The 22,386-nt window shown below is 34.7% G+C and overlaps 1 protein-coding gene across 1 annotated transcript in view; it reads left to right on the top strand.

Moving 5' to 3' along the window:
* Positions 1-22,386, top strand: part of LOC128209103 (spermatogenesis-defective protein 39 homolog) — a 67,116-nt gene that overhangs the window by 31,152 nt on the left and 13,578 nt on the right. Inside the window, exon 7 of the mRNA XM_052912957.1 lies at positions 18,053-18,147. Within this exon, the coding sequence (XP_052768917.1) occupies positions 18,053-18,147 (95 nt within the window). The remainder of the gene's footprint in view (positions 1-18,052; positions 18,148-22,386) is intronic.

Here is a 22,386-nt window from a genome sequence, read left to right as displayed (position 1 = left end):
CAAAAACAGAATGCATCGAGCTGGGATCCCCGGTATTTGCAGGTAAGACCGGACCCACTACACCATAGGTTATTGAAGAAGGTTTTATGAAATAAATAAACAATTAAAAACAATTTGTAATTTTGGGAGAGTTTTTAAGCAAAAGTGTTTACATTCAGGGCATTTGTGTAAGAGAGTGACCTCTCTTGTTAGAATAAACTCAACGAGAATTTACCTGAAAGAAAAATTGACATTTACTTGACTTTTACCACAAAACCAAAAAAATACGTAGTTACCAGAAGTAACATAAGTGACATCGATTTTGGACAACCACTATCGATTGTGGCTGACAAAGCATTGTCAGCGACGATTTATCAATTGTACTCGATAATCGTTTTATCACTAGTAGCTAGCATGGCAGACTTGTAGGGATCTTGTTGTCCGGTATATGTAGCTAGCATGGCAGACTTGTAGGGATCATGTTGTCCGGTATATGTAGCTTGCATGGCAGACAATAAAGGATCATGTTGTTAGGTATATGTAGCTAGCATGGCAGACATAAAGGGATAATGTTGTTCAATATATGTAGCATGGTAGACATAAAAGGATCATGTTGTTTCGGTATATGTAGCTAGCATGGCAGACTTGTAGGGATCATGTTGTCCTGTCTAATTATGTAGGTAGCATCCGATGACATCGTCTCTGTTGTCATCTGCTCTCTAACGTTAGCATTTCTCTTTGAATGTTTACCAAACAATGATACAACGTTTATTACCATTATTTTGCATCCGAATTCAATAGACAGCCAGATCGCATTTTTAAAGCCTTTAAATTTATCCAAATATTAACAAATTCACTTAGTCTGCTCTATTACTTGAGCATTTCTTATCCAGTCTTTAGCAAACTTAGTGACCAAGTCTATGGGCATAAAGCGTTTGATCAACAGCTAGCTCGCAATATTCATTCTAGAGTTATGGCCCTTCAATGTTTGAAGTATAACCAATTTACATTGTACAGACTTGAATTTAAGCATTAATTATCCAATCTTTACCCAAAATGGTGACTTTAAATATACATAATATCTCGCGATATACAGCTAGTTACAGTCTTTGCATTGTATAAAAGTGGGCAGAAATGCCTTGTGCACTCTATAAAGTGAGCAATTCTTGTATCAAACTGTTATCCTGCTTAAAAGTTTTGGGCCATAATATTTCCATCAAGACCAATAAACAGCTAGATTTCATTTTTAGAGCTCAAGATCAATTTTGCTTGGATAGTTAATAAATCTTATATAAACATGAACTTAATATATTTTAAATAAGGAAAACTGAGCTGTGTATGTTTGAGGTAGAGTACCGTGACTGAAATGATTTTTAGCTCTACTGGCCAAAGGCCAGAAGAGCTTATGCGATGGTAATGTGTACGTAATATGTGCGTCTGTAAATAATTTCTTGTTAACACGATACAGTCTTCCGTTTTGATTGTATCTCGATGAAACTTGTACAGTAGTTAAATATCCATTAGAGCTCGGTTCCTTTCGAAAACCAGCCAGATCCGCCCATGCATGCCTAGATTATGGGCCTTGATAGTATAAAAAAATGCTATTGTGTAAACAATTGCTTGTGAACACGATACAGTGTTCAGTTTTGATTGTATCTCGATGAAACTTGTACAGTATTTAGATATTCATTAGAGCTTGATTCCTTTCGAAAACCAGCCAGATCTGCCCATGCATGCCTAGATTATGGGCCTTGAAAGTATAAAAAAGTATGTGCGTCTGTAAACAATTGCTTGTGAACATCATACAGTCTTCAGTTTTGATTGTATCTCGATGAAACTTGTACATTATTTAGATATCCATTAAAGCTCGGTTCTAATTGAAAACCAGCTAGATCCGCCCATGCATGCCTAGATTGAGGTGTTCCCACTTTCCCAACCGCTAATTTTTCCTATAGAAATTGAGGTTGGGGTTGGGGAGAGGTATTGTGTGTTGTAACAATAGAGTTGATAGGTGATAATTGGCGAAATTGCTATACTGCGCTGAAAAAGTTGAGTTTCTAGTTTGAGAAAGTTGTTCTTAAATTTCATTTGCAAAAATGTACCGAACTATGAAGAAAACTGTAGAATAACAAAGCAGTTGGAGTAAATGATGAATATTGATAAAATCATTAGTGTTCAGCACTACTAATAAGAACATAAAGTAACGAAGAATTTATATTAAATTATGAATATATAATTACAATGCACAAAAAAGATATGATTATATTCTCCTACAACACAATACTATATAAAATATAACATATATTAAAATATTTATAATTGATGTATTGATTGATATGAAATTAAAACAACTCATAACTAGCAATTAACTAATAATACAACACATTTATGCTACCAATGCACACACATTTACTTCAGTTTTAATAAATGGGAAGCAGCATCAAAATATGTCATTTTATCTATATCGATTTTGCGCATCACATATTTTGTTGACACAGTTCCAGTAGCGATTCTCCCTTTTCCTTATTTTCAAGATTTACATGTAGCCATTTAGAACTACAGTATGGCCTCCGTTGCTTCCCTCTGTGAACCATATATTTACTGGAGCATTTGCCATTTAAAGTGGATTCCGAATGCTGAGGAAACTGGCCCTCTTTTTATAATATGTTAATTAGATCTCATCAGTATTGTTTACAGAATAATTTGCAATCAGTTCTGAAATATTATTTTTAACAATTTGTATTTTCTCGATACCAGTCAAAGACATGTTTTTATAGATATGCATTGCAAACAAATGACAAACTCAAAGTTATATTCTACAATAAATATGCATTTCAAACAGAGTAAAACAAGATGACCGTAATGAAAGCAGTGAAATAATATACTGCAAGTACAAGTTTTTATGTGAAGCTAATTTTTTGTTGAACAGTATAGAAAATACAGGTAAGTTTGAGGTGCGAAGAGATGATTGGTGATCATTTGTTTGTGTGAAATTAGGGGTTGGGAAAGTTGGAACAAACCCCTAGATTATGGGTCTTGAAAGTATAAAAAATGCTATTTTTAGCTAAGTCTATTTTTAGCCAAGTCTACATGAGTGAAGTCTATTTTTAGCCAAGTTTACATGTAAAGTCACAATTGCTTGTAAATGTTTGTTCAAATTATGCTCCTGGGGGCATAACTGGCCATGCTCAGGGTTCACAGGTTTGGTAAACTTAAATTGGGAAATGTTAAAAACCTTTTTGTCTGAAACAGCTATGCAGGTCCTTGCTATTTTGAACAAGGCTTTATTTATTGGTCCATTACCATGGTTGTTCAAATTATGTTCCTTGAGTCAAAACTGGCACTGCCCCGGGTGTCACAAGTTTCCTAGAGACTTATTTAAGAAATATTTCAAAATCTTCTTGTTTCAAACCACAAGGCCCATACCTTTGATATTTGTTGTGGGGCATCATATGATGACCGTCTAGCAAAACATTTGAAATTATGCCCCTTGGGCAAAAGCTGGGACCACCTTTTTTGACTTACTTTTTAAACTCAACTATTTGAAGAATAAGGAGGGCTATACTACTCGCCCCAGCGTCGGCGTCAGCGTCCGGTTAAAGTTTTAGGGCAAGTTGGGAATTTCACTAAGTCCAATACCCTTCATTCAATTGACTTAATACTTCACACAGTTGTTCAGGGCCATCACATGATGAGGTTAGATAACTCCATATTATTCTTTACACAGATTATGGCCCCTGATTGACTATGAAACTCAGGTTAAAGTTTTAGGGCAGGTTGGGATATTTATAAATAACTTCTATACCCTTTGTTCAATTGACTTAATACTTCACACAGTTGTTCAGGACCATCACACAATGAGGTTACATAACTCCATATTATCCTTAATACAAGTTATGGTCCCTGATTGACTTAAGTTAAAGTTTTAGGATAGGTTGGGATTTTCACTTAAAACTCCAATACCATTCATTCAATTGACTTAATACTTCACACAGTTGTTCAGAGCCATCACATAATGAGGTTAGATAACTCCATATTATCTTTTGTACAAATTTTGGCCCTTGATTGACTATTGGACTTAGGTTAAAGTTTTAGGGCAGGTTGGGATATTTATTAATAACTTCTATACCCTTCATTCAATTGACCTAATACTTCACACAATTGTTCAGGACTATCACTCAATGAGGTTACATAACTCCATATCCTTAATACAAGTTATGGTCCCTCATTGACTTAGGTTCAAGTTTTAGGCAAGTAAAAGTTAAGGGCAAGTTGGGATTTTAATAAAAAAACTTCTATACCTTTCATTCAATGCACTTAATAAAATTCAAAATTATTTACAACTTCTTACAACAAGAAACATAACTCCATTTTAACCCTAAATACAAATTATGGCCCTTGAATTATTTTTTTCAATTTCTTTTGAAAGGCATATTTGTATATTCTTAACCACATTTTCATAATGGGAAATCAAGTTATTTGAATAACTTGCGTCATTGTTCAGGCGGGCTGGTGGGAGGGCAGCATCAAAGTCACCTTATGTATCGAATAATTATACCCCCGACAAACGAAGTTTGAAGGGGGTATATTGGAGTCACCCTGTGGTCGGTCGGTCGGTCGGTCCGTTGCAATTTACTTTGTCATGAGCATGACTTAAAAACTACTGGATGGAATTGGATTAAACTTCATACAATGATAGAGCATAACGAGAGAAAGTGCAGTGTACAATAACCATAACTCTATTCTTGCTTATTACTGAGTTATAGCCCTTTGTTACTTTTGTTTGTCTGGAGTATAACTTGAAAAGTACTGGATGGAATTCATTGGAACTTCATACAATGGTAAAGCACAATGAGAGGAAGTGCAGTGTTCAAGAACCATAACTCTACTTAAGCTAATTACCTGTACTGAGTTATTGCCCTTTTTTTGTTTTTGCTGTCAAATATTTTTCCAGATATTAACTTGCAAACTACTAGATGATATTTATTAAAACTTAATACAATGGTAAAGCACAATGAGAGGAAGTGCAGTGCACAAGGACCATAACTCTATTTCAGCCAGTTACAGAGTTACTGCCCTTTGTTACTTTTTTCTTGTCCGGAGCATGACTTGAAAACTATTGGATGGAATTTAATAAAACTTCATACAGTGATAGATCATAATGAGAGGGAGTGCAATGTACAGGAACCCTAATTATATTTTAGCTAATTACAGAGTTACTGCCCTTTGTTACTTTTTCTTGTCCGGAGCATAACTTGAAAACTATTGGATGAAATTTAATAAAACTTCATACAGTGATGGATCATAATGAGAGGAAGTGTAGTGCACAGGAACCGCAATTCTATTTCAGCCAATTACAGAGTTATTGCCCTTTGTTATTTTTTTTTTGTCCGGAGCATAACTTGAAAACTACCGGATAGAATGTAATAAAACTTTATACAATGGTACAGCACAGTGAGAAGGAGTTCAGTGTACATGATTCATTACTCTATGTTAGCAAATTACAGAGTTAATGCCTTTTTCTGTGTTTTTTATGTCAAACTTTTGTCCGTACAGTAACTTGAAAACTACTAGATGGAATTTCATAAAACTTCATACAATGATAAATCATAATGAGAGGCGGCGTTCAGGGGTATTAAATCACCTTCAGTGATAGCTCTAGTTTTAGTTAGGTTTGACATAAAGAGACCAAACTTGGTAATATTACATCATTATTGTATTCACTTCTAAGTCAAAGTGGCGTTGTCGAGCGCGCTGTCTTACAACAGCTCTAGTTAATTTTTAAAGCTACAGCAATGAAATTTTGACCATGTGCACAGTTTTGCAAACGAGCATCATTGTTGTCCTCGGATGTCCTTGACTTTGACCTTTTGACCAACTTTTTTTAATTTTAAAGCTGCAGAAATGAAATTTTGACCATGAGTACAGGTTTGAAAGCAAATATTTTTTACCCTCAGAATACCTTTACTTGGCACTTATTAAAAAAGTTCATGCAACTAATCTGTTTACAACAGTTTCTGTCCTCAGATGTTGAACATGCAGCATTTTTTAGCTAACCCAAACACAAAAAGTGAACTATATATTTGTTGCCTATTACTCATACGTACATGCTCTGGATTGAAATGACCACAAGAGCCATGCCAGTAAATCTGAAGTGTCTTGGTTCTTATTCATTTTTAATAGCTGGAAGGCTTTAAAATTCTTTAAAGATATTGATTAATAAGATTTTGACTTTATTGTACAATTATAGATTATAAATTTTTATACTTTTATCAATTAATGAATAGTTTAGATAGTATAAACTTTGAAAAAGGCAAGTGTATCAAGTCTTGTCAGTTTAAGAGGATTGGTTGATTTTTAGCTCCACTGGCTTTGGCCAGAAGTGCTATCCGGTGGCGCAGTGTCTGATGTTTGCATGTCAGTCTGTACACAATTGCTTGTGAACATCAAATTATGCCCCTGGGGTCAAAACTGGCCATGCCCTGAGGTGCACACGTTTCCTGTAGACTTATATAGGGAAACTTTGAAAATCTTCTTGTCCGATAATCTTCTACCTTTAATAATTTGTAGGCAGTATGACATGGTGGTCCTCTTCCAAGATTGGCCCCACCCCTTTTCACATACATTCTTATGAAGTGACAGCAAAAAAATTTGGACCATGTGCACAATTTTGAAAACAGATATCAATGTTGTCATCTGATGACCTTGACTGTGACCCTTTGAGCTACTTTCTTATTTTTGAAGCTAAAACAATGAAATTTGGACCATGTGTACAGTTTTGAAATCAAATGTCAATGATGTCCTTGGATGACCTTTCCTGTAACCTTTTGACCTACATTCTTATTTTGAATTTACATCAATGCAATTTCGACCATGTGTACAGTTTTGTTAACAAATATTGATTTTGTCCTTTGATGAACTTGACAGTGCCCTTTTGACCTTCTTTTTTATTTTTGAAGCCACAAATGACATTTGAACCATGTGTACAGTTTTGAAAACAAATATCACTCATGCCCTCTGAAGACCTTTACTGCAAATTTTAAACTTACTTTCTTATTTTTGAAGCTACAGCAATGGAATTTTGACCATGTGTACAGTTTTGCAAACAAATATCAATGTTGACAGGTGACCTTTTGACCTACTTTTTTTAAAGCTACAGACCATGTGTACAGTTCTAAGAACAAATATCTAGCTTATATATTTGGTGTGTACCAGGTAGCATTGTCAAATCTTCCTCTACCAAGATTGTTGAGTTCAAAATTGGCCCTGCCATGAGGGTCACCTGTGTTACATAGAGATATAAAGGAAAAAACTTAAGATATTATTGTGATATTATTGGGATACAGTTTTGTAAGATTGTATAGTGATAAGAAAAGTCAAAAACTTTTACTCAGGTGAGCGATTTAGCGCCATCATGGCCCTTTTGTGGGTTTTTGAGTTGCCTTTAGGCAAACTCTCTGGAGTCATGTTTGATACCATATTTCAGAGTTACACTTTTTTTCGCGGACCCCTTGATTCAGGTAGAATGCCGCGCTGAAAGAAGTTCCATATCTATCATGTTTTCCACATGCATAGTTCAATTATTATGTGTGATGTGTCTTAATAAATCATTTATTGTGCGAGTCTGAAACTCGATTATTTGCATTTTGGTCAAATGAAGGTATTAAAAATGATTTATCCTGTCTCGTAGTAATTTATGCTTTTACATATTGTCAGAGGGGTGAGCGCAAGACTGTGTTAAGTGTAAAGCAATAAAGAATGCACTTAGCACAGTCTTGCGCTCACCCCTCTGTCAAATTGTGCAGTACCGGGTAATAAAAGTAGTCCATTGAATTTCCCGCCAGCTTGTCAAAACGCGCCCAATTCTGTGGTACTTCGGCTAAAAGTAGTCCATGAATGTGAAGTGTCGGGCGTGCTATTTTGTTATTTCATTAAAATAAACGTATGGAAATTTAAAAAATTAACGTCGAGAAACGTTTGTTATCATAAGTGATTTATATACAATTCATTTTGAATGTTCGACTAAAATATCGCGGAGGAATCGTCGCCAGCTTCAATCCGGGCTAACTCTTCTACAAACCACAAACTATATCTGGTAAGTAGCCAACTATAACAAAATGTTTTTCCTTCAATTTCTTATTGTATGTGTTGAGTATTTTACAATCATAGCAGTGCACTGTTATTTTTGTCTTGTGACATATCTGCACAATTTACAAAGCGTCCGAAGTCAGTCATTTTTCAAAAACTCTGGGCATCGTTCAACAACACCGGAGCCTGCCATTTTGTAAAATCTCGGCCCTCGTTCAACAACAACGAATCGACAATCAGCAGTTCCGTTTGCATGCACTTGAATATATTGTCATTCACTTGAGTTTTCTTTTTATCGTAGGTTATTTATGTTTGATGTTCTCTGTGCATTTTTAAACAAACCATTTTTGCACAAATTACGTAGCTTCAAGGGGATGCCTGAATTCGACTTCGGAAAAACGATCCGTCTTCGTTCATTTTAGCATGCATGGAATAATTTCGTAACCAAGTCTTATGTTTATCTCGGGTTATATATGTATGTTGTATTCCGTGCATTTCTACTTTACGTTACTCGAGTGCGCATGCTAAATTTAGGTTATCATTTTACTGCGCTGTTCGCCCCCACCACCATTATCAAACACGTACATTTGGGATTTTTTTATTGATGTTCACACTCACAGACATGTATTGAATTGACATATTAAAGACTGGTTAAAAATCAATTAACATTTTGTTTACATCAAGAGTTTGATAATCAATAGTTTGAGGTGTTTGGAATATTGGATACATTGTTAAAATATTGTAAAGCAAGTATTTGAGAAGCACTTGTGACTTTTTTCATCAAGTGTTTACATCACACGTGTTTGAATATTGGAAACGAGATTTTAATTGTTAAGTGAGTGTTTGATCAATAGTTTGATTTTAACTTTTTCATTTTTATTGGTCGAGCTTCTTTGATTCTAAGTCCTTTGGACTGTATTGAGCACAAAGTGTATTCTAAGTGTTTTCTCAAAGTGTATATATATAAAAGTGAACACTTAAAAATTGATTGCGTAATTGTTATACAAAGTATACCATCACCCATACATAGAGCTTATTGGATAGAGTGTAACAGGATTGTGAGATTGTGAAATATTGGTCCATGTTTAAAAAAAAAAAGTCAAAATATTACTTACAACATGGCTCTTAAGGGGGCATGTTTTACAAACATCTCTTGTTTTAAGTTAATGTTATGAAATTTCTCGCACTAGTTTGATTTGTGAAATTTCTTTCTAAGTTCCTGTGTAACGGCATTACAGATATATGTTATCATTTGGGGCCCAGTAATTTTTTTGCAGTTGTCATATAGTAATCGCCCTATGTGTCTGTCTAGCCGTACACATGTTCGTGTCTGATCCATATCTCCCGTCATAAATAAATGATTTTTTAAATTTTACAGAAATATTAACCAAATCCAAGATTATGTGTTGCAGGTCAAAGTTCGATGTCACAAAGCTTAATTGTCATATATTCTACTAATACAGCTAATGACTTCATATTTGGCATGTAGGTGTACCTGATGGAGCCACCAATTTTCAGTGGTAACATTTGAAGGTCAAGGTCATCCTTCAATGTCAAAGGTCAACTTTTGAACTATTGCAGATACAGAATTGATACTTGACATGCATGTGTATCTCATTAAGTTGCAGATATTCATTTGTAACATAACACAGTCAAGGTCATCCTTCAAGGTCAAATGTCAAATTTATTTGTGACAAGACCCTTTGGGCGCATTGGTGTTTCAACTACACACTTTTATTTACCATCGCAAGGGTTACAATTTGACAGGGTAATAACTAACGTTTTTTTGTGTGCAAATTTAATGCCCCTTTACAGGCAGACAAATATTGGCATACATAAAAGATGATTGAAAATAAGCAATCAAAAACTTCTTTATGCCACATCAAAGATGTCGATGTTATTTCTCCTTGCAGGACAGCGTTGCCACTACAGTAATGGTGAATGACAAAGAGTTGAATGTGCGGACCATCACGGTGGAGGACCGTACTGGGAAGGTGAAAGTCAGCCTGTGGCGCAAACATTGCAGCAGAGCCTGTGGTGTTGGGGGATGTTGTTGCCTTCACCAATATTGTTGTCAACAGCAAGAGATATAACAATGAGGAATCCCTGTCGTCAACACAATTTACAGAGATAGAGGTAAATGCTATATCTTGGAACATACAAACATACATGTACTCGAGCAAAAGTTCCTTTCCAAATCCTCTGATCTACCTAAACTATTTGCAATGCACAGACTTGAATTTTAGCATGAAGGTGCATCTCAATGACCGACACATTTTGAGGGGCCACTTGTCAAGGTCACATTCAAGATGTAAAATTGCCATTAACTTTTCATCCATTTGACAAACTTCATATTTAACATGATATTGCATCTCATGAAGCCGCTCATTTTTTTAGCGGCCATGTTAAGGTAAAGATGTCCCATCAACATCAAGCGTTTCATTTATGAAATGTTTATACTACCCCTGGCAATTACGCATGCAAACTATTTCGATAGTGTATTTGTCCCATACTCTAACTTAAAAACTACTTGAAAGAATTAAAGGAATTGAAGGAACTTGATTGAAACTTGCAACTTAGATAGATAGCAATGTGAAGTTGTGCACTTTGCAAGGGTTATAACGCTTGGTCAATTTGTTGCAGAGTTATCTCCCCTTGTTCCATAGTTTAATAGTGTAAACTTTGTCCAGAGCATACTATGACAACTACTAGATTATATTTGATAAAGTTTTAAACAATGGTAGAGCTCAATTAGAGGAAGTACAGTTTACAAATACCATAACCCATGTTTGCTTAATGACAGAGTTATTTCCCTTTGTTACTTTTTCTTGTCCAACTTGCATAACTTGAAAACTACCGGATGGAATTTCATATACTGCATACAATGGTAGAGCTCAATGAAAGGAAGTGCAGTGTACAAGAACCATAACCCCTTTATGCTTAATAACGGAGTTATTCCCTACTTTATTTATATAGGTTACTGACATGCCAAACACCGAGATGACGGCCACCATTCTAGGACTTGACCTGGGTGATGTGGAATCCCAGTTACTCACAGAACAGGATGGAATCTTCAATGTATCAAACGAAGTGCTAGTTGCAGCCTTTCAGTGTCAGTTGGAAGACATTACAGCCAAACTACCAAAAACACTGAATTTCATAGCCAAAGGACAGTCTGTGGTCACCTTTAATGAGTGAAAAATCATGTTCAAAGTTTATAGTTTAGAGATGTTTACTTTTCATACACTGGAGCATGACAGTCTGTGGTCACCTTTAATGAGTGAAAAATCATGTACATAGTTTATAGTTTAGAGATGTTTACTTTTCATACACTGGAGCATTCATAGTGTTGCCTGTTATATCATTCCATCACCAAGAATTACCAAACTTGCTAGCTCTTGACCTGGGTGGTGTGGAATCAAGCTTAGTCACAGAACAGGATGGAATCTTCACTAAATCGAACGAGGATCTAGTTATCACCTAGGATTACCAAACTTAGTGTGAGGATGCATATATTGAATGCAGCGTTCCACTTTCATCAGTTTCATGTCCTTCTGACGTTGACCTTTACATTTGATCTTCATTATTTAGAGTAATATTCTTGATGAAAATTCACTTTAAAACACACAAAAATCTATCTTTGTCTGTTAGAGGACATTACCTATCTGTCATTGATGTGAAAGATTGATGCATTATTTGATGTGAAAGTGGCGTATTTTACCTATTATAAAAGTCATTTGAATTCAATTTGAGAATTTTATTTCTCATAGTTCCTGCCCACAACTGTCAATCATTATGTGAACCACCAGCTGCGTTTCACAATTTTACTTTAAAGGTACCAGTATGAAACAAGAGCAACAATGTGCCAATCAACCTCTTGTGTACTTTTTAATTGGCCAATTGTAAAGCACGCAACGGTTCGTAAACTAATTTACAATCTGGGGTGGGAATCATGAGGCATTAAAATCCTCACACTTTATTCATTTTGGTGTAATTAGGGACCCCCACACATCAATGTGGGAGCCCTATAGTAATCACCCTGTTTGTCTGTCCGTCCATTCGTTTTTTGTTTTTCTTCCATAACTTCAGTATTTCTTAACACATTATCCCCTATGCTATATTTAGATTCCGACGTCATTTTTATATTTTTAGCTAACCAAAAATAATCTTGAAGGCAAAGTATCGGTTTATCTCAATGGTTTTAAAGGCATTATGGGATATAGAGCATTTGGTCCTAAGGAGCAAATGCTCTATTTCTCACAATTTCTTCAAACATCAGCCACAATAATTGTGCAATAATGTGTCTCTAGGAGATAATGAGTTAATGGAATTTGATAAAACTTCATACAATAGTAAAGCTCAATGGGAAGAAATGCAGTGTACAAGAACCATAGCTCTAATTTACCTAATTATGGAGTTATTGACCTTTGTTACTTTGTCTTGTCCGGAACATAACTTGAAAACTACTGTATGGAATTTCATAAAACATCATACAATGGTAAAGTTCAATGATAGGAAGTGCAGTAATTTGCTTAATTACAGAGTTATTGCCCTTTGTTACTTTTTCTTGTCCAGAGCAAAACTTGGAAACTACTGGATGGAATTTCATAATACTTCATACAATGTTAAAACTCAATGAGATGAAGTGCAGTGTACAAGAACCATAACTCTTAATTTGCTAATTATGGAGCTATTGTCCTTTGGTACTTTTACTTGTCTGGAGCATAACTTGAAAACTACTGGATGGAATTTCATATTTACTTCATACAATGGTAGAGCTCACTTGGTCAGAGTTCTAGTTCAATTACATATTGTAGGAAAAAATCTACCTCTTTTACTAAAAATGATTTCATCTATAACGTTTTTGGTCATTACTTTTACCAGACGATATAGGTTTTTTTCGTGTTTGAAAGATTGAATATTCATCAGCAAAATTACTTTTAAATCTTTGTCAGTGCATATCTCCTATACTATATGGCCTACGATCACCAAACTTGGCTTGTGGTTGCATTTTTGGATTGTGAAGTGTCATGTATCACTATCATTCTGACCTTGACCTTCACATTCTACCTTGATTTTCACACACCAATTGAGTGGAGGCGTCCATGTACCATATATGCATGTCTACTAGTAGTTAAGTTTTAAATATACTTTAGTTAAATACAAGGAGTACAGGAATACTCGCATTTTATTATACCAGGCTTTAAAAATTGAATTTGCTTTTGCCAAATTCCAGCTACAGCTGTCTGCATTCTTTTTACATGCTCTTGGTGACACCTTCCCTAATTGACCACTACCTATCTAAGACAGGTAGTTGTATTAAAGAGTTGTTTTGCTGAATACACTCAACAAAACTCCTAATCGGTCACCTAGGTAATCTTCTAATATTCCCTTCCCTGTACAATAAGCTTAATTACAAATTAGATTTATGAAAAGACCATTATCTCGTACACATGCTGTGAAAACTTGGTTCACGTACTACGCTTCATCAAAAAGATAGTGTCTCAAATGACAACACTATCAATAATAAAAGTCACAAAATCTAACATAGCGTATAAAGGAAGAAAAATAAAAATACCACCCTTTGTCACTTTAAAATGATATTACATGACATGTGAGACTGATACACAGTCACCAATGGCTTAATAAGTTAAAAAAAATGTTCAACTTTAACATTACCTTCTATGCGAAACAGAGACTGTGTCAAAAGATTTTAAAAATACAAAATCAATGAAAAATGTGATTCCCTATGGAATTTGCATTGTAATTTCTTTTCCTTGTGACTTTTGGATTAGGAGTAATCACATATGAACTGTGTTTTCTCTGCCGTTTAAGCTTCGATTTAGCTGAAATTTTCTAAGAATATTGCCACGAGATGGGGAAAATAGAATACTGAACTGTATATTGTTGACACTTAATGCATTTTTCAGGAAAGTTACTTTACTAAGTGACCGATTAGGAGTTTTGCCAAGTTTACATCAGCTGAGACAATTTTCAAGTTGGTGGCATTACTTTGGGTACAATTTCTGCCATTTAACACTTAAAAAAGTACCCTCCATTCAATGCATGACTTATTGTCACATGTTCAAACTTCTGTTGCTAATGCATGTTGCTAACTTAATGCATTTTAACACATTTGTGCCCTTCATATATTTTTTTTGCCCCCATCTCTTAAAGAGGGGGGCCATATAGATTTGCCTCTGTCCATCCAAAATATTTGTTTCGTGCATAACTCTAAAAGCACTCATACTTCAGACTTGAAACTTCATGGATATTATTCTGGGTGTGAATTTGTTCACCTTGGTATTTTCATCCAACCACATTTAACATTGACAGTCAAGTCAGAGTTATGGGCCTTGATTTAGTGAAAAAGTGGAATTTTCACTTTGTGTCACATGTTACTCTGAAACTATTAGTGCTAGAATGATATAACTTCATGGCCATATTATTCAGGGTGTGAACTTGTGCACCTGGGTATTTTCATCCAACCACATTTAACATTGACGAGTTATGGGCCTTGGTTTAGTAAAAAGTGGAATTTTAATAACTCAAACTATTAGTGCTAGAATGATAAAACCTAAGTTATATATTTATATCAGCCGGTAAACTTGTGCAATGGGATATTTTCATACAACCATATTTTGATATTAACAGAGTTCTGGGCCTTGATGTGTTTGTGACCAAATGGTAAATGGGGGCATCTGTGTGCTATAGATACATTTCTAGTTCCATTTGGTACCAAATGAAAGTTGTGGGACTGCTGCAAGCATCCGAAATTTTCCATGTGAACTTTATTTCATGTACATTCACTTGTGTTTTTAGCTCACCTGAGTATACAGGTGAGGTATTGTGATCGGTCTCTGTCTACCAAAACTGTTCAAAGAATTCTGATATGTCAAATATCGCCACCAGGGTCGTCGCCAGTTTTCCTTATACACTATATAGAAAACTTTGAAAATCTTCATCTCCAAAACTACTGGTCCAATTACAAAATTATTTCACAGAAATGATCCTTGGGTGGACCTCTACCAAATTTGTTCAAAGAATTTTGATATGTCCAAAAACATGGCCGCCAGGGGCGGGGCCAGTTTTCCTTATACGGCTATATAGAAAACTTTGAAAATCTAATCGAAAACTACTGGTCTGATTTCAAAATAATTTCATAGTAATTATCCTTTGGTGTACCTTTACCAAAGTTGTTCAAACAATGATGATATCGCAAAAAACATGGCCACTAGAAGCGGCCAGTTTTTTTCTTATATACCTATATCATAAAGATTTTTGTGCTGTTTCTTTTGTTGCCCTTTTATCAGGTGAGCGATATAGGACCATTATGGTCCTCTTGTTAAATGTTTGGTAAGTTCACTTGTGCCATATTGCAATTCTGACATTATATGTAAATTTACTTATCTTCCATGTTTTTGATATGTCTTTTGCATATTATGTTGCCTATGATTTATTTCTACGGCTTGAGTAAACTTTCAACTGTTTTTAAATATTGTGTTTACTTCACTTGTGCCATAGTGAAATGGTATCAAACATACACTCAGTCAAAGTTCTAACCGATCACTATTTAAACTCGATTCTTTTAAAAACTATATTTCTGTGCTGTCTGAAAAATTAGACATACATTAATATACCTACTTAGCGTAAGCATGTAATATCCGATAGTGGATTTGTGTATGGGCGCTGTGGCGAGTGGTAAGAATGAATTTCATTTTTTCGCACATTTTCATTAATTTCATTTTGTGATACAAAATATAATAATTCAGCCATACAATCGATGTCATGGCTGAATAATTCTATTTTGTATCACAAAATTCATTTATGAGTAATTGATGCTTTTACATATCATACGGAGCAACGTACCTGTCTCACAAAAGTGCCGGTATTCGCATACCAACAGCCATGGAATGATTCTTGATGGACAGTCGCCCCATGTTTAGTTTTTTTTTATTTATGGCGGTCGACATGTAATGTAAAGCCGCAGTTGGGTGTTCGAACCATCGAGTTGACAGGTTCCACATGCGAAAGAATGAAATATAGCCATACCGCTCATCACAGCACCCACATACACGAATCCACTATCGGATTTTACATGCCAATGCTAAATAGGTATAGTAATGTATGTCTAATTTTTCAGACAGGACAGAAATATAGTTTTAAAAAAAATCCAGTTTAAGAAGTGATCGGTTAGAACTTTGACTGAGTGTATGTCATTTCACATATCTTACAAACTATTGATATGTCATTTGCTTATTATGTTGCCTATGATTTCTTTCTATGTTATCACTAAACTTTTACTATACTGTACATATCGTTGTCTGTTTATCTTTGTTTCATTCAACTTAGATATTTTTTCAAGCCAATTTTTTTTTGCTAACCTTAAATTAATATAACAGGAATACAACTGCTTTCATAGTACATCGTTTACCCATTACCCGATATGCTATATTTGGATGATGACATTATTTTCTACACTTGGTTATAAATTTTTGAAATGCTTTGCAAAAGAAAAATTGAATTTCTAACCTTTTTAAAAAAGTGAGCATTTGCTCCTTAAGAAGAACATGCTCCATTTTTAACATTTCTCGGATGCATCAAAATGTGTCTTATCAGATAATGGGTTAATAGTGTCGCGGGTTAGTGTTAGTACACATAATTAATGGCAACATATCAAAGCCAAGATCATCCTTCAAAGTCAAAGGTCAAATTTAAGGTTAATCAAGATGTTAATAGGCCATATTGCATACAGGCAGCAAATTGTTTTACAAACAGTGTTTTATGTGAAACATGAGACATACTATTTTACAAAACTGATAATGTACAACATAAACCTTGTACTTGTATTACTTTTACACCATCTTGTATGTACAATCTCATTCTAACCAGTATTTCAAGCAGATTCTATGCCAATCTAGTCATTGTTTTTTTCTTCATCTCATATCTTCAAACGCTTAGAAAAAATAACCCCTTCACTCCCAGGCCAAGTGTGCACATGAAAACTATTATATTTACTTCCAACTTAAAACACTTCCCCAACCTTTGGTAATAAAATCTATGGATTGAATTTCAAACAGTTTGGATCTAGATGAAACTTTAGTTACTAAGTGTCTTGTACAGGCTCAAGCCATATTCATAAAGCTCATAAGGAAAATCTTAAACTTAAGTGAACATTTCCATTGCAGATTTCTCACTTTTTTACCCATAATACTTCAATGAAACTTTGCATTCATATGCAAAACTATGTTTTTCATAAGCATGAAAATTTTCTTTGACGTTTGCTTAAAAATAAATTGGAAATCCGCATCTGAAATGTTCACTTAAGTTTAAGATTTTCCTTAGGAGCTTTATGAATACGGCCCCTGAGCTACTGTGTGCCATTTAGGCCAGTAAACAGGTTAAATATTCACTATTTTGTTACCTCTGATTTTTTACCAAATCATACTTAATGTGCAATGTATCTATTTTCTTGATAAAAATAAAAGTCCACAATTTTTTTTTTGTCACTATAACCACTTCATCAACGTCAAGGTCACACTGATTTCACTGTTTTATGCAAGACTTGTAACTGCAAGTGATTTTACATCCGACAATTGTATACAGCTGTTTGTCTCCCTCCAAGTGTGACCTTGACCTTATAGGTAGGGACCTGGATCTTGTATATGTCACATCATCTTCATGTGCTGAACAACTGTGTATAGTTCTTTCAAACCATGACAATATTACATGTCTCATGTCTGCTAAAAATCTAGAACCTTTCGTCAAATATTTGCAAAACTTTTGTTTACTCATATAAGCTTCATTTAGCAATGCATCTGCAAGAAACTTCTCTTGGCAACTCTCAGGACCTTCAGTCCTTTGATTTAGCTATGGTACTTGAGTTGTCATAACTTGATCAAAGTCACCTTGATAATTCTTTCCAACGTTATCAAACTCATTTTATAATAAATTTGTCATATCATATGAACAATGTTTTCTTCAGTGATGGACAGTGGCATTCTCAATGTTGTCTCTGTTGGTCCACAGTCCAGCAGACAGAAAGATGATGAAATCCAGTACCTCCGAACACAACTACAGGTATACAATCTTATACATTGTGAAGCTTAAAAATAGCTGAAAGGTGATGTAAACCACACTGATTGAATTCTGTTTCCTTGGAAGATACCAGTAATGATGTTTGCTTGTGAGGAAATGTGCCCGTAGTGGATCTAGGCAGCCACCTAGACCACACTTACCATCAAGCTTCTACAAAAAGCTATTTGTGATTGTATCATAAATATGGACAGTTTTTTTCTAAGGAGCATTTTAAACATGTATGTAGTTATTAAAGCTGCACTCTCATAGATTGAACATTATCACAACTTTTTTTTTTGTCTTGGAACGAGCCAATTTTTACAAAAATGCATGGAAACCAGTTATATTAGACTGCTGACAAAAAAATAAATCACAGATTTTTATATTTAAGTTCAAAAATTTATGCATTTTTCTTAAACCGTTAGTAACAGTTAGCCATAAAACATAAATTTTCGAACAGAAATATGATAATCTGCGATCTGATCTTTTGTCAGCAATCTTTTATCATTGGTTTGCAGATATTTAGGCAAACATTTGCTCTTTCTAAGACAAAAGATAGAAATGTTGTAAAAATGGTATATCTGTGAGAGTGCAGCTTTAAATATAAAGCAGCCTCAAATATGTATATTTCCTAGATATTGTTTAAAATATTGCACAAGGTAGTTTTGTTTTTTTTTAAAAACAGAGTTTCCAATTAACATAAAAATAGAGTCTAATGAGTGTGAGACCGGTATTTTTGTGTCCCGAAAAGGTGGGCATTTTCAAATCACACTCTTCGTCCGTCTGGGCCAACATAGGAGTGTTAAGTGGGTTAGGAGCTTGTTTGGTTATGTTTTCAATTGAACATAAAAATACAGGAGCAACTGTCCGTTTATGCATCCAGCTCAACTTTTCTTCACCAAACAACTAACTTTCTCTTGTATGGACAGATTTCAAAATAATGTTTTTTTCAAAGTTTATTGTACAATTTTATTTCGCATGTAGTTATGGTATATATTTAATAAAGGACATGGCAGCTGTTGTCAATTAGTTGCACCGAAGGGTACTACAGCCTGTAGTATAGCTTAACTGTCCATCCTTGCGTGCGTGCGTCCATCGATCTGTCCAGAAAAACTGGATGCTGCAATAACTTAAGAATTATGCAAGCCAGTTTATTGAAACTTGGTATTAGGTTAGAGGGACATTAGAAGAATTTTGTCAACAAAAGTTGTGCTTTGGCAACAAAAATAGTGATAATACCTTTTTTGGACTGAATCTTGGCATAACTCAAAAGATATTAAAGGTACAGTCTTGAAACTTAGTATGTGGTCAGAGGATTATCCTTGTCAGTTTATTTTATTTTCTTCATTTTTAGCTCGACTATTCGAAGAATAAGGAGAGCTATACTACTCACCCTGGCGTCGGCGTCACACCTTGGTTAAGGTTTTGCATGTAAGCACAAATATCTCAGCAACTACTTGATGTATTGCCTTGAGACTTCATACAATGGTACTCAACCATCTAACCTACTTAATTAACCAAGTTATATAACTCTAGTTTGCATTTAATGCAAATAATTGCCCTTTATTATTCGACTTAGAAATTCTGGTTAAGGTTTTGCGTGCAAGAACACATAGGTTAATATCTCAGCAACTACTTGAGGTATTGCATTGAGACTTTACACAATGGTACTCAACCATCTAACCTACTTAATTATTAAGTTAGATAACTCTAGTTTGCATTTAATGCAAATAATTGCCCTTTATTATTCGACTTAGAAATTCTGGTTAAGATTTTGCGTGCAAGCACACATAGGTTAATATCTCAGCAACTGCTTGAGGTATTGCATTGAGACTTGATACAATGGTACTCAACCATCCAACCTACTTAATTAACCAAGTTAGATAACTCTACTTTGCATTTAATGCAAATAATAGGCCTTTATTATTTGACTTAGAAGTTCAGGTTAAGGTTTTGCGTGCAAGCACACATAGGTTAATATCTCAGCAACTGCTTGAGGTATTGCATTGAGACTTGATACAATGGTACTCAACCATCCAACCTACTTAATTAACCAAGTAAGATAACTCTACTTTGCATTTAATGCAAATAATAGGCCTTTATTATTTGACTTAGAAATTCTGGTTAAGGTTTTGCGTGCAAGCACACATAGGTTAATATCTCAGCAACTACTTGAGGTATTGCATTGAGACTTTACACAATGGTACTCAACCATCTAACCTACTTAATTATTAAGTAAGATAACTCTAGTTTGCATTTAATGCAAATAATTGCCCTTTATTATTCGACTTAGAAATTCTGGTTAAGATTTTGCGTGCAAGCACACATAGGTTAATATCTCAGCAACTACTTGAGGTATTGCATTGAGACTTTATACAATGGTACTCAACCATCCAACCTACTTAATTAACCAAGTTAGACAACTCTACTTTGCATTTAATGCAAATAATAGGCCTTTATTATTTGACTTAGAAATTCTGGTTAAGATTTTGCGTGCAAGCACACATAGGTTAATATCTCAGCAACTGCTTGAGGTATTGCATTGAGACTTGACACAATGGTACTCAACCATCTAACCTACTTAATTATTAAGTAAGATTACTCTAGTTTGCATTTAATGCAAATAATTGCCCTTTATTATTCGACTTAGAAATTCTGGTTAAGATTTTGCGTGCAAGCACACATAGGTTAATATCTCAGCAACTGCTTGAGGTATTGCATTGAGACTTTATACAATGGTACTCAACCATCCAACCTACTTAATTAACCAAGTTAGATAACTCTACTTTGCATTTAATGCAAATAATAGGCCTTTATTATTTGACTTAGAAATTCTGGTTAAGGTTTTGCGTGCAAGCACACATAGGTTAATATCTCAGCAACTGCTTGAGGTATTGCATTGAGACTTGATACAATGGTACTTAACCATCCAACCTACTTAATTAACTAAGTTAGATAACTCTACTTTGCATTTGATGCAAATAATTGGCCTTTATTATTTGACTTAGAAATTCTGGTTAAGGTTTTGCGTGCAAGCACACATAGGTTAATATCTCAGCAACTGCTTGAGGTATTGCATTGAGACTTGATACAATGGTACTCAACCATCCAACCCACTTAATTAACCAAGTTAGATAACTCGACTTTGCATTTAATGCAAATAATAGGCCTTTATTATTTGACTTAGAAATTCTAGTTAAGGTTTTGCGTGCAAGCACACATAAGTTAATATCTCAGCAACTGCTTGAGGTATTGCATTGAGACTTGATACAATGGTACTCAACCATCCAACCTACTTAATTAACCAAGTTAGATAACTCTACTTTGCATTTAATGCAAATAATAGGCCTTTATTATTTGACTTAGAAATTCTGGTTAAGGTTTTGCGTGCAAGCACACATAGGTTAATATCTCAGCAACTGCTTGAGGTATTGCATTGAGACTTGATACAATGGTACTCAACCATCCAACCTAATTAATTAATCAAGTTGGATTATTAGTATCTATCATGTGTTTCCGGTACGGATAGAAAAATCTGACCCGAGAGCACGCGTGTAAGCTGGTAAGGAGGCTTGCTGAGTTACCGGTCACGCAGCGTGCAGAGCGTCGGATTTTTCAATCAGGACAGGAAAAACATGATCGATATTTTTTCTTGCATACCTAAAATTATGACTTTGTGGAAAACTTGAAGAAGAAAACGCTCTTTTGTACATTTCACCAAAAAGCGCATGCGACGTTGTGTACTGACATCATAAAGTGCAGTAATTTTAAATATTTATCGACGTCAAATAGTTCCTTTAAAAACCGCCCTTTGCGATTATTTATTTTCAATTTTAATTTAAAAGTTAATATCTCAGCAACTACTTGAGGTATTGCATTGAGACTTTTGCATTTAATGCAAATAATTGCCCTTTATTATTCGACTTAGAAATTCTGGTTAAGGTTTTGCATGTAAGCATACATAGGTTAATATCTCAGCAACTACTTGAGGTATTACATTTAGACTTTATACAATGGTACTCAACCATCCGACATACTTAATTAACCAAGTTAGATAACTCTAGTTTGAATTATATTCAAATAATGGCCCCATCTTTATTCGAAATAGAAATTCTGGTTAAGGTTTTTGTATGTAACCACATTTAAGTCAATATCTTAGCAAATATATCATGTATTGCATTGAAACTTTACTCACAGGCTCCCAACCATTTAACCTTCTTATTTAATCAAGTAAGATAACTC

This window comes from Mya arenaria, chromosome 11 (genome assembly GCF_026914265.1).
Source record: "Mya arenaria isolate MELC-2E11 chromosome 11, ASM2691426v1".
NCBI lineage: Eukaryota > Metazoa > Mollusca > Bivalvia > Myida > Myidae > Mya > Mya arenaria.
This window is presented reverse-complemented; position numbering and strand designations above follow the sequence as displayed.